Source organism: Pipistrellus hanaki (assembly GCF_964339955.1).
Source record: "Pipistrellus hanaki genome assembly, chromosome: 13".
Classification (NCBI taxonomy): domain Eukaryota; kingdom Metazoa; phylum Chordata; class Mammalia; order Chiroptera; family Vespertilionidae; genus Pipistrellus; species Pipistrellus hanaki.
In genome coordinates, this window is record NC_140515.1 from 23402102 (window position 1) to 23415437 (window position 13336).

At 39.3% G+C, this 13336-nt stretch overlaps 1 protein-coding gene across 39 annotated transcripts in view; it reads left to right on the forward strand.

The window, feature by feature from the left end:
* The window catches only part of PBRM1 (polybromo 1), a 98284-nt gene that overhangs the window by 52596 nt on the left and 32352 nt on the right, over nucleotides 1-13336 (forward strand). For all 39 annotated transcript variants that reach the window (XM_084902883.1, XM_084902887.1, XM_084902894.1 and 36 more), the window contains 3 exons: nucleotides 9312-9497; nucleotides 11468-11625; nucleotides 12238-12501. In XM_084902883.1, the coding sequence (XP_084759009.1) occupies nucleotides 9312-9497; nucleotides 11468-11625; nucleotides 12238-12501 (608 nt within the window). The remainder of the gene's footprint in view (nucleotides 1-9311; nucleotides 9498-11467; nucleotides 11626-12237; nucleotides 12502-13336) is intronic.

Here is a 13336-nt window from a genome sequence, read left to right on the forward strand (position 1 = left end):
CTGCAACCAAGGTACACACCCTTGACCAGAGTCGAACCCGGGACCTTTCAGTCCGCAGGCCGACCCTCTATCCACTGAGCCAAACCGGTTTCGGCTAGAAGGAATTTTTAAAATTTTAATTATACCAACCTAAAATATATATATATTTAAATATATTTTATTGATTTTACAGAGAGGAATTGAGAGGGATAGAGAGTTAGAAACATCGAGAGAAACGTCGACCAGCTGCCTCTTGCACACCCCCCACTGGGGATGTGCCCGCAACCAAGGTACATGCCCCTGACTAGAATCGAACCCAGGACCTTTCAGTCCACAGCCCCGACGCTCTATCCACTCAGCCAAACCGTTCTCAGCCCAACCTAAAATATTACTTCGATTCATTTGTCATAAGTTAGAAATATTTTGACAGTGGGAGCTTTTATTAGAAATGTGTTCATTGCTGATAAAGTACAAGTTTACATAGATACCTAGAATATGTGACTTCCTAAGAGTTATACTAGTATTTAGCATCAAATCTGCTTTGTGTCATTCCCCCCCGCCCCAGGCAAAAAAAATCAAAAAAACAAAAACAAATTAAGTTGATTTAAACAAATTTTTATAAGCAATGGCATATGTAAAAAAGAAGAGAAAGGAACCTGGTTGGTAAGAATAATAATTTTACCAGCACAGGCTAGCTGCAAAATCCAGCAGTTTTGCTGTCAGAGGGGATGAACTCATTTAGGATGGCAATGGGAGGGTGGGGGGAGAGAAGGGTCTCTGTCTCTGCCAGTTAAAAGTGATTGATACAAAAATAAATGGGGTAAACCTACAGTTTTACTAGTCCGAAATGACTAAGGCATTGAGGAATATTAGCTATAGAAGGGGTAAGATAAGTTCTCCACACAGGCTTAGATGATTGGAAAATTATTCATGTGCAAGGGAAATAGGAGAACTGGATTTAAAGCAAAATGCAAGTGATACAATTTTGATTGTATTCCCCAAGCCACACTTGTCATAAAGACATAAGACATATTAGACTGAATACAGATAAATCATTAGAGGTTGAATCCTTATAGGTTTGAGTACTTGAGTACAATCACCACCCAAATCATTCGTTGGTTGTTAGCTGTACAGACTTAAGAGTAGCCCTTCATCTCATGTGTCTTAATATACTTACAATGGGAGTCTCAAGGGAGAGGAGAGAAAGAAGAGGGGAGAAAAGTATTTGAATACATAATGGCTGAAAATGTCTCAAATTTTATATAAACATTAACCTACAGTTCTAAGAATACCAAGTAAGAGCACACAGAACCACATCTAGATATATCATAATCAAACTGCTGAAAGAAAAAATCCTTGAAAGGAGCAAAGCAAATCATCGTGTTAAAAATAAATAAATAATATGATAATGGCTCATAAGCAATAGAGGCCAGAAAGCAGTGGAATGATATTCAGAGTGCTGAAAGGGGAAAAAAATTGAACCAATAATTTTATATCCAGCAAAACTATCCTTCAGAAATGAAGCTGGAATAAGACATTCCCAGATAAACAAAAACAGAGAAACCACTGCTGGCAGATCTTCACTATCAGAAATAATAAAGGAAGAGCTTTGGGCCAAAAGAAAATGATACCAGATGATAACGAGAATCCATAAGAAGTACTGAGGAGTATTGTAAATGCTAAATATGTGGGTAAATGTAAAAGACTGTGTTTGCATTTCCCCCCACTTATTTTCTTTTTAAAATATTAGGTTATTTCAAGGGATTATTATAATACTATTATTATAACATTTATAGAATTACAGCAGATCCTCAAATTTTGTTCAATATTATTTCATTATGATATTGATAAGATGAAGTAAAACCTTAATTCTTATTCATATCAATTAGCCTATAGTAAAAAATTTGTTATGCATCATTTTGTTGTTGTTAATCCTCACCTGAGAATATTTTTCCATTGGTTTTTAGGGAGAGTGGAAGAGAGAGGGAAAGACAGAGAGAAACATCGATGTGAGGGAAACACATCGATTGGTTGCCTCCTGCATGAGCCCCGACCAGGGCCCTGGCCAGGGAGGAGCCTACAACCAAGGTACGTGCACTTGACTGGAATCGAACCTGGACCCTTTTGTCCACAGGCTGATGCTCCACTGAGCCAAACAGCTAGGACTGTTATGCATCATTTTGCCTAAAGTTGATTATCAACTGCTAAGTGAGGACTTAATGTATATGACAGTAACAGTACTAAAAAACAGAGCTATATTGGAGCAAAGTTGCATTATTTAATGAAATTAAGTCAGTATTAACCTGAAGTAGATGGTGGTAAATTAAAGATGCATATTGTAATGCCACTTGAAAAAAATTAGCAAAAGAATTTAACACAAGAATTAAAATGAGACTCTAAAGATGTTTGCTTAATATAAATGAAAGCAGTAAAGGAGGAAAAAGGGAGCAATAGACATATTAAAAACAAATAGCAAAATGGCAGGCATGAATTCAGTCATATCAGTAATTACCTTACATATTGTGACTAGGCTAACCATGCCAATCATAATGCATAGATTATCAGACTGAATTTAAAAAGTAAGATTCAACTATATATTCTCTATAAGAAAATCATTTTAGCCCAGCCAGAGTGACTCAGATGCTGCATGTCAACCTGTGAACCAGAAGGTCCCTGTTGGATTCCCAGTCAGGGCACATGCCCAGGTTGCAGGCTTGTTCCCCAGTAGGGGACGTACAGGAGGCAGCCCATCAATGCTTCTTTCTCATCATTGATGTTTCTATCTCTCCCTCTCCCTTCCTCTCTGAAAGCAATAAAAATATTTTTTTACAAGAAAGAATAATTTTAGATTTAAAGGCATAAATAGGTTGAAAGAAAAAAGAGGAGGAAAATATATCATGAAAACAGTAAACATAGTGAATTGGAGTGGCGATATTAATATCAGACAAATAGAATTTAAGAGGAAAAATATTACTAGAGATTAAGAGGAATATTTCCTAATGTTAAAAGGATCAAGACATTTGGAATATACAATATTTATAAATGTATTGTATATATACTTAACATTGGATCCTAAAAAGGTGTGATAGAAAAGTGACATACTTGAAAAGAGAAATAATTCAACAATTATAATTCAGTACTCCTTTATCAGCAATTAATAGACCAACTAGACCAAAAATCATCAAAAATATAGAATATTGAATAACAACGTTATAGACTGTTTGTGTTCACCCCCAAACCCCCAAAAATTTATGTTTATAGCCTAATCTCCAATGTTACATTATTTAGAGATGTGGGAGGTAACTAGGTTTGCATGTAGTCATCATGCTGGGATTAGTGCTAATAGAAGGGGATAGATAAGAGGAAGAGACAGCTGTCTGTGAACCAGAAAGTGAATTCTCACCAGATACCAAATCTGCTGGCACCTTGATTTTAGACTTCTTAACCTCCAGATCATTGAGAAATGAATGTTTGTTGTTTCAATCACTCAGAATATGGTGGATTTTTTATAGCAATCTGAGCTAAGACAAGGACTATTAACCAGCTAGACCTAACTGACATGTGTAAAATACTATACCCAGTGACTGCAGTATACACAGTCTTGTCAAGCAGCATAGATCATTATTTAGGATAGACCATGTACTAGGTCATAGAAACAAAGTTTCAGAAAATATAAAAGGATTGAAATCACAAGTTTGTTCTCGGGAAACAGTGGGATTAGATTAGAAATGAGAAACAGGAAAAATCTGGAAAGTCCCCAAATATTTGGAAATTAGGCAGTACCTTTCTAAGCCATGGATCAAAGAAGTTATCACAAGGGCAATTTTAAAAATCTTGAAGTGAATGAAAATGAAAACATTAAATGTATGGGTTATACCTAAAGCAGTTCTTAGAAAGTTTATAGCTTTTAAATATATATTAGAAAGCAATAAAAATATAAAATCTCTATTTCCACCTCAAGAAGTTAGAAAACAAAGAGTAAACATGAAGTAGAGAAAAGAATAAAGATCAAAATGGAAATCAGTGAAAGAACAAACAGAAAATGCCAGTTCTATAAGGGGTATGAAGTTTGGGACCACCATGTTATTTCTATTGACAAAATTTCTATAGAATTTTTTTATTTACTTGGCACTTTTCTTGGCAATGCAAAATTAACCCCATGCTGACCAGTCCTGAGTATATTTGTGTTTCTGTGTCTGAACATTGCTGACCGGTCACAAGTTAACCTGTGTCTTTTTCTCAACTTGTCAGTCAGTATTTCCAGAGACCTGAGGAGCAATACCTCTAATTCTTTCCATCCTTTTATTATGGGAAAAGTTAAAAAAAAAAAAAAAAAAAAAATGTGTCATGGCAGAGAAGAACGTTCGAGTGATTTATATGCAAACACTTTGTTTAATTGGCTGAGTGACTTTGGAAGTCAGTTAGAAGATAGTATTTTGTCGGAAGATAGTAATGAGTCTGACATTAGACATCACAAAGGCAAAATAGAAATGTGATGGTTAGTATCTGAAAGTGAAAGTGATTCTAAAGAATGGACAGGAAAAGACATTTTACCAGCCTTAGAGTTTTATACAAATATTTCAAGTGTAACTGTTTAATTTGAAGACCCACAAAGTATAAGTGATGTAACCAGTTTATTTTTTTAATAAGATTTTTTTCGATTTCTCTAATCAATTTATACCATCACCAAATGGGAAAGTAACACACAACCTCTGCTAAAACTTCACCAGGGAACGACATTACAAATATGGACATAAAGATGTTTCTTGGTTTAATTATATTCATGAAGAAGCTAGAATGGAAAGATTACTGGTCAACTGATACTTTACTTGAATCACCCTATTTCCAAAATGATGACTGGGAAGAGGTTCGAGCAAGTACTTACATTCTTCCATCTAAACAATAAATCACAAACAACATGTAACACAGACCATCTTTATATAGTCAGACCTCTTTTTGATCACTTTATCTGGAAATTTAAGTCTTTGCATATACCAAAACAGCAGTTATCACTCAATGAAGCAATGATTCCATGGAGAGGACGCATCAGATTCAAGACCTACAATCCAGCAAAATTAATAATTTATGGAATTTTAGTAAGGATACTTTATGAAAGTGAAAGTGGCTATTTTTGCAACTTTGAATCCTCATATATAAAAACCCTGGGTCCATCAGCACCGGAGGCTTGACAAACCAGAAGTCAGTCCTGCAGTCAGTGTTGGGTTGCTGCTGTGACCTCGCACTTACTGCCTGCTGCAGGCACAATGATGCAGCACTGACTGTTGAGAGGGCTGCGAATCAGGCCCGGAGAGAGGCCTGAAGAGAAGCAGGGTCTGATCTGTAGCCTGTTTGGCAGCTGTTGATCATCACTTGCCTCTCTTTCTCTCCTGGCCAGGCCAGCAGCTGTGCCTCAATTTCTCTCAAGGCCTCCGCCGGGGCTACTGATCAGCCCTGCCTTTTTTTTCTTTCTTTCTTTCTTTTTAAAAAAAATATATTTTATTGATTGTTTACAGGAAGGAGGGAGAGGGCTAGAGAGTTAAAAACGTCAATCAGCTGCCTCCTGCACACCCCCACTGGGGATGTGCCCGCAACCAAGGTACATGCCCTTAACCAGAATCGAACCTGGGACCCTTCAGTCCACAGGCCAATTCTCTATCCACTGAGCCAAACAGGTTAGAGCCATCCCTCCTTTCTGATCAGGCCCCATTGATAGGCCCAGAGATGCTGATTGGCTTAGAAACCAACCAGTCAGAACCAGATCTGGGTGAAGTGTAAGGAGTCAGTGGCTGTCTTAGGAGGTGGAGCTTTTGACTGTCAGAGGAGGGCAGTTGGGGGCGAGTTCTCGCCTGCAAAGGAGGGCAGTTGGGGGCAAGATCAGGCCTGCAGAGGAGGGCAGTTAGGGGTAACCAGGCAGGCAGAGGCAGTTAGGGGTGATCAGGCAGGCAGGTAGCTGAGCTGTTAGGAGCCAGTGGTCCCAGGTTGCAAGAGGGATGTCTGACTGCTGGTTTAGAGGGATCAGGCCTAAACCAGCAGTCAGACACCCCTCAAGTGGTCTCCGATTGGAGGTGCAGGCTGGGCTGAGGGAACCCCTCTCCCCCTCCGTGCACAAATTTTGTGCATTGGGCAACTAGTATATATACTGAGTGGCCAGGTTATTATGATCTTTGAATGCATAATAATCTGGTCACTCAGTGTATATCCTATATAATAAAAGGCTAATATGCAAATTGTAAATTGTTCCCTCCACCTGGCCAGGTTGGCCAGATCTCACCCATGCACGAATTCATGCACTGGGCCTCTAAAATACACACACACACACACACACACACACACACACACACACGAGTGGCCAGATTATTATGCATTCAGAGATCATAATAATCTGGCCACTCAGTGTACATGTGAAAGCAAAAGTTACAACAGATTCTATTATCTATTTTACAACCTCTTCTTGATTCTTGGCATCATATTTACCAAGATAATTACTACATCAGAGTATCTATATCCAAACTATTATTGAAGAACAAAACATTGGTCTGTGGAATAATAAGGGAGAACCATGGGTTCCCAAAACTACTAAAGGAAAAGTAACCATCTTACTTGAAATAACTGGTCAGCAAAATGTTAATCATAGATGCTCCTTAAATTATTCTACTGCCATTTACAGAGTGTAGCCTCTAGGCAAGCATCAACAGCATCATTGAGAACTTGTCAGAAATGCAGATTCTCTGGTTCCACTCCAGATCTGCCAATTCAGGAACTGAGGGAAGCACCCAGCAATCTATCTTTTAACAAGTCCTGTAGGTGGTTCTGATGCAAACCTAAGTCTGGGAACCACTGCTGTAAGGCCTTGCATTTAAAGAGCAGAGGAGCAAGAATTTATGGCACCTGTCTTCCTTGGTGGATTAACAATGACACATGAAGCCATTATTTGATGGTACATTCTAGAGAACGGGTAGTACTAACATTTTAAAGTCTACTGGCCTTTGCCCTTAATTGATCCTTAGCTACCAGGAACTATTTCCAGTGACATATAATCTATGAAGACCTATGGTAGAAAAACAGAGCCACATAAAGACCAAGACCATAGGCGACTTTTGTGCCTTTCCCAGAACTGTACCTATTTCATGACTAGAGGCGAAGGAGCCCTCCCACTTAAACATCCTTATTAATAACTCCTTTTTGCACTAACTCAGAGACTGTATTTCTCAGCAATGTGACTGGAAGTAGGTAAGGAATGTTGCTTTGCCATGGAATGTGAAGTCAGTACTAGAAGGATTGAGGAAGAAAAGCGATAGAAGCCGTGTGCTCTGAGGGTTATTGTAACTAGTTCTTTTTAGCCAGAGAAATAACTGTATTCTGCTTCACATTGTCCTATGTCAATTTACTTCATAAATATTAAAGAACAGCAAAACAGTAAAAAGTAGGATAGTGTTTGTATCAGTTTGCCCTCTCTGTCTTTAAGCCATGGAGGAAGTTTCTTAATCAGTGACAATATAAATCTCACATACCCTGATATTATATTAAATACAGTACTAACCACTCATATAAGGATAAGTGCAAAAAGATAAAGCAGCAAAGGAGGACCTTCACTTAAACATGGCAAATTGTAAACCAGTGCGTATTGCAGCTTCTTCCCAAAACACCTCTAAAATGATGGAAAGGGTGTTTTGTTAAGACATAAACATAGAAGCATTTCCTACCCACAAAAAAAGTAAAAAAACAAAACAGTGGAAGAGGAGATAATGGCAATTAAAAAGCTAGATAATGGCAATTTGAAAGCTAGAAAATGGATTAGTTGCTAATACTAGCTTTAAAGATAGCATTGGATGAAGACATTAAGAAGGCTATTTTTTTTTTTTTTATCTAGAAATGCATAGGGATTAGAATACCTAAATAAAATTAGGTATTTCTCTCTCACTGCCTCCTGCACACCTCCTACTGGGGATGTGCCCACAACCAAGGTACATGCCCTTGACTGGAATGGAACCTGGGACCTTTCAGTCTGCAGGCTGACGCTCTACCCACTGAGCCAAACCTGGAAAAAAGTGCTTTTTTCCAGCTGTTCCATTCATAGGAAATTATCCCAAGGAAGTATTACAAGTGTTGGCAGAGCTTTATTCTAAAAAAGCAAACAAACCAAAACAACAACAAAAACCCTATGGTATTTGCAAATGCTGGCTTGTACTAGGGTCATTAAAAAGTCTTATTTAACAACAAAAAAGTCTTGTTGGAAACCATTTAATCTCAAGGGAAATGTTCATGATATATTAAGTGTGTGCGTATAGGGTTTTTAGTGCTGTATCTATCTATCTATCTATCTATCTATCTATCTATTAAAGCCTAAGCGACCATTACAACTGAACGACTGGAATGACCAGTTGACCAGTCACTGTGATGTGCACTGACCACCAGGGGGCAGATGCTCAACACAGGAGCTGTCCCTGGTGGTCAGTGCCCTCACACGGCCAACCTTCCTCCCCCCGGCCCGCTGGCTCCAATTGTCCTGGTCAGAACTTCCCACCGCCCCTTCTTCCTGGCCACCAACCTCCTATGGCCCTGATTGGGATTGGGTGAGACACTCTGATCAACCCCAATTGCTGGCCAGGCCGAGGGACTCCACCATGCCTGAATTGGTGCACCAGGCCTCTAGTATTATATAATACACATGTTTCATATTTCCTCAATTCTAAGATTCCATTAATCATGCCATATCCATGTAATAATAACTGTTAGGGAAAATAATTCCAGAGGCATTAAGATGAAAACATTAGATTATTTTTAAGATTATGTGATTTGTAAATGACTTAGTCTTTATATCTTTCTGTATCATCAAGAATAACTACAGTGCCCTAGCTAGTTAGCTTAGTGGATAGAACGTTGGCCTATGGACTGAAAGGTCCCAGGTTCAATTCCAGCCAAAAGCACATGCCCATGTGGGCTTGATCCCCAGTAGGGGCCATGAAGGAAACAGCTGATCAATGATTCTCTCTCACTATTGATGTTTCTATCTGTCTCTCCCTCTCTGAAATCAATCAATAAATCAATAGATAGATAGATAGATAGATAGATATAAAATGACTATGTTGAGCATGTGTTATTATAATTTTTCTAGGTTCTTAATGTATTTATTTAAATTAATAAGGCAGTTAGTTATAATTTAAGGAGTCAGTTTTGAGTAGAAGCTATTGGGAATATGGATGTTATACTCTTTGTCTTGAATCTTACTTTTGAATGTCTAGAAAAGAAATGTATTAATATGTGTTATTTGAATCCTACATGTAATTCCAACATTCCTTTAATGAGAGCTTCTTTTGCCTTTTTTACCTAAGAGGCTGAAAAGAGTGAAGATTCCTCCGGTGCTGCAGGCCTCTCAGGTTTACATCGCACATACAGCCAGGACTGCAGCTTTAAGAATAGCATGTACCATGTTGGAGATTATGTCTATGTAGAGCCCTCAGAAGCAACCCTACAACCACATATAGTCTGTATTGAGAGACTGTGGGAAGATTCAGCTGGTAAGTTCATTTTAAATCGAAGGGCACATTTATGACATGTGACTGTTTTACTCCTTGGTCCTCCTGGGGAGAAAACTATAATTTACCCATTTTATGTCTTCTAACAATACTTGTTCTACAGTGTATAAAATATAATTAAGCACTCCCTATATGAAAAACATAGGATCTAGCACTATGGAGCAGTAGCACAGTTGAGTCAAAAGAAATGTAACTTTTTGAAATCTAGTTGAGATTATTCATTCAACTGATATTTATTAAAAACACACCGTGAGCCAAATTTTTAGGATAACAGAGATTCAGAAGAACAAAAGGCTCATGTTTTGCCCCTGGCATAACCACTCCAATAAAAATCCTATATAATAAGAGGTAATATGCAAATTGGCTGTCACTCCAACACAAGATGGCTGCCACCATGTGGTCACAAGATGGCTGCCACAAGATGGGCAGCAGGGGAGGGCAGTTGTGGGCGATAGGGCAGTTGGGAGGGACTAGGCCTGAAAGGGAGGGCAGTTGGGGTTATCAGGCCTGCAGGGGAGGGCAGTTAGGTGTGACTGAGCTGGCAAAGGAGGGCAATTGGGGGCAACAAGGCCTGCAGGGAAGGGCACTTGTGGGAGACCCAGGCCTGCAGAGGAGGGCAGTTAGAAGTGACCAGGCCAGCAGGGGATGGCATTTAGTAGGGGCCAGGCCTGTTGGGGAGTGCAATTTGGGGTAACCAGGCCAACAGGGAAGGGCAGTTGGGGGTGACTGGGCCAGTAGGGGAGGGCAATTGGGGGCAACCAGGCCTGCAGAGGAGGACAGTTAGGGGTGACCATGCCAGCAGGGGAGGGCAGTTAGGATTGACCAGGCCTGCAGGGGAGGGCAGTTGGGGATTACCAGGCCAGCAGGGGAGGGCAGTTGGGGGCCATCAGGCTAGCAAGAGAGGAAAGTTAGGGGTGACCGGGCCAGCAGGGGAGGCAGTTGGGGACAACCAGGCTGGCAAGGGAGGGCAGTTAAGGGTGACTGGGCCATCCAGGGAGGGCAGTTAGGGGCTACCAGGCCAGCAGGAGAGGGCAGTTAGGGGCAATTGGGCCAGCAGGGGAGCAGTTAGGCATCGATTAGATTGGCAGCTGAATTGTTAGGGGCAGGCAGGCCGGCAAGCGGTTGGGAACAAGCAGTCCTGGATTGTGAAAGGGATGTCCCAGATTGGAAGAGGGTGCAGGCCTGGCTGAGGGACACACTCCCATCCCTAACCCCCACTCCCGGTGCACAAATTTCATGCACCGGGCCTCTACTCACAAATAAATTATTATAGAGAGACGTGCCTTACCTTAGAATTTGATTTCAAATAGGCTTCCTAGAACAATTGTCATTAAACTTGAGATGTGGAGAATGAATAGGAGTGAGTGAAGCCAAAAGCAGGCAGAAATGTGATCCAGGCATTCTTTCATCTGTTCATCATGTATAATACTGTTATATTCCTGACCCAGAAAGACTAGCAGAGTACAACAGATCTCCTCACCTTCCTCATCCTACGTATTATGTATATTTTAATATGAGAGAGAAAGTAGCATTTCTTAGCCTTACTACACTTCATTATTTGAAAGTACTATTTCTTCTAAGATAATAGTATTAAGGCCGAAACCGGTTTGGCTCAATGGATAGAGCATCGGCTTGGGGACTGAAAGGTCCTGGGTTCGATTCCGGTCAAGGGCATGTACCTTGGTTGCGGGCATATCCCCAGTGGGGGGTGTGCAAGAGGCAGCTGATCGATGACTCTCTCTCATCGATGTTTCTGACTCTCTATCTCTCTCCCTTCCTCTCTAAACAAAATCAATAAAATATATTTTAAAAAAAAATGATAATAGTATTAAGGAATGTGGTCTAAAAAACAGAATTGGTAGGTTCAGGCCATGGCAGAATGGATGGATTTGCTCATTTTGCAAAGAATATGTAATTTCTGTTCATGGTAATTCTCTCTTTTTGTTTTTGAGGCGAAAAATGGTTGTATGGCTGTTGGTTTTATCGGCCAAATGAAACATTCCATCTGGCTACACGAAAATTCCTAGAAAAAGAAGTTTTTAAGAGTGACTATTACAATAAAGTTCCTGTTAGTAAAATTCTAGGAAAATGTGTGGTCATGTTTGTCAAGGTAAGAAATTTATTAGTTCCAAAAGTATAAATCATTCTATGGGAATAAAATTTATAAAAACACAAAATTAATACTTACAAAATTAGGAGCTCTTTTTAATCTGTTTTGGGGGGAAATTTTCTTTAAGCTGTGTCTATATGGCTGTATATAAAGATTTAGGAAGAAATTAACCTGAACATGAAGGTAAAAGACTATTTGCCGCCTATACTATGTAGCTATATTTTAAATAATGCTTAAATTTTTTTATATTACCAAACAAACTTTTAGGATAACATTTTCTGAAAGGTCATTATAACCTGCTAGTGGGATAATAAAATGTATTTTTTGTGTATCTCTCTGTTGGAGGCACAGGAATCCTGCCCATAGCTTTAAAGGACATTACAGCTATATGAAATATTAATATATTTCCCAAAGGGGCAATTGTTAGGCTAAATAAGCTACATATTATGTATTTAATAAAGTAATTCTGAAGCAAGGAAATACTACTAAATCTCAATTCTTTTACCATTTGTTGTTAACTGTCAGAAAGTCTAAACAGTTTAACTTTTGTTTGTGTTTATTTTTGGTTCATTGGTTTTCAGAAAATTAATTAATTTTATTCTTATATCCTAGGAATACTTTAAATTATGCCCAGAAAACTTTCGAGATGAGGATGTTTTTGTCTGTGAATCACGGTACTCTGCCAAAACCAAATCTTTTAAGAAAATTAAATTGTGGACCATGCCCATCAGTTCTGTTAGGTTTGTCCCTCGGGATGTGCCCTTGCCTGTGGTCCGAGTAGCCTCTGTATTTGCAAATGCAGATAAAGGGGATGATGAAAAGAATGCAGACAACTCAGAAGACAGTAGAACTGAAGACAATTTTAACTTGGAAAAGGTATGTAGATAATAGCCATACACAAATAAAATTACATTTCAAAATAAATAATATAAAACCTTAATTTTTTTAAAATTATAGTTTATATACAGTATTACAGGGGTCCTCAAACTTTTTAAAGTGGGGGCCAGATCACGGTCCCTCAGAGAGCTGGAGGGCCGGACTATATGAACTACTAATCCCTACTGTAACACCTTGGCTGCGCTCACTGCCCAAAAAACCTGGCGGGCAGGATCAGACTCCCCTGGGGGCTGCATGTGGCCCGCGGGCCGTAGTTTGAAGACCCCTGCGAGTATTACATTAGTTTCAAGTGTGAAACGTTATGATTCAACACTTAACAACATGATCACCTTGATAAGTGGAATAACCTGTCACTGTGCAGTTATTGTAGTACTGTTGGCTGTATTTTTGTGCTGTCGGTTACATCCCCATGACTTACTTATGTTATAACTAAAAGTTTGTACCTCTTTTTAAAAAAAAAAAAATATATATATATATATATATATATATATATATATATATATATATATATATCTTTATTGATTTCAGAGAGGAAGGGAGAAGGAGATAGAAACATCAATGATGAGAGAGAATCATTGATAAGCTGCCTCCGGCACACCACCTACTGGGGATCGAGCCCACAACCCAGGCATGTGCCCTTGGCCAGAATCGAATTCAGGACCCTTTATTCTGCAAGCTGACGCTCTATCCATTGAGCCAAGCCAACTAGGGCAGTTTGTACCTCTTACTCCCTTTCACGGTTTCTCTCATCCCCTCTGACAACTATCAGTTTATTTTCTGTGTCCATGTGTCTGTTTTGTTTTGTTTGTTCTGT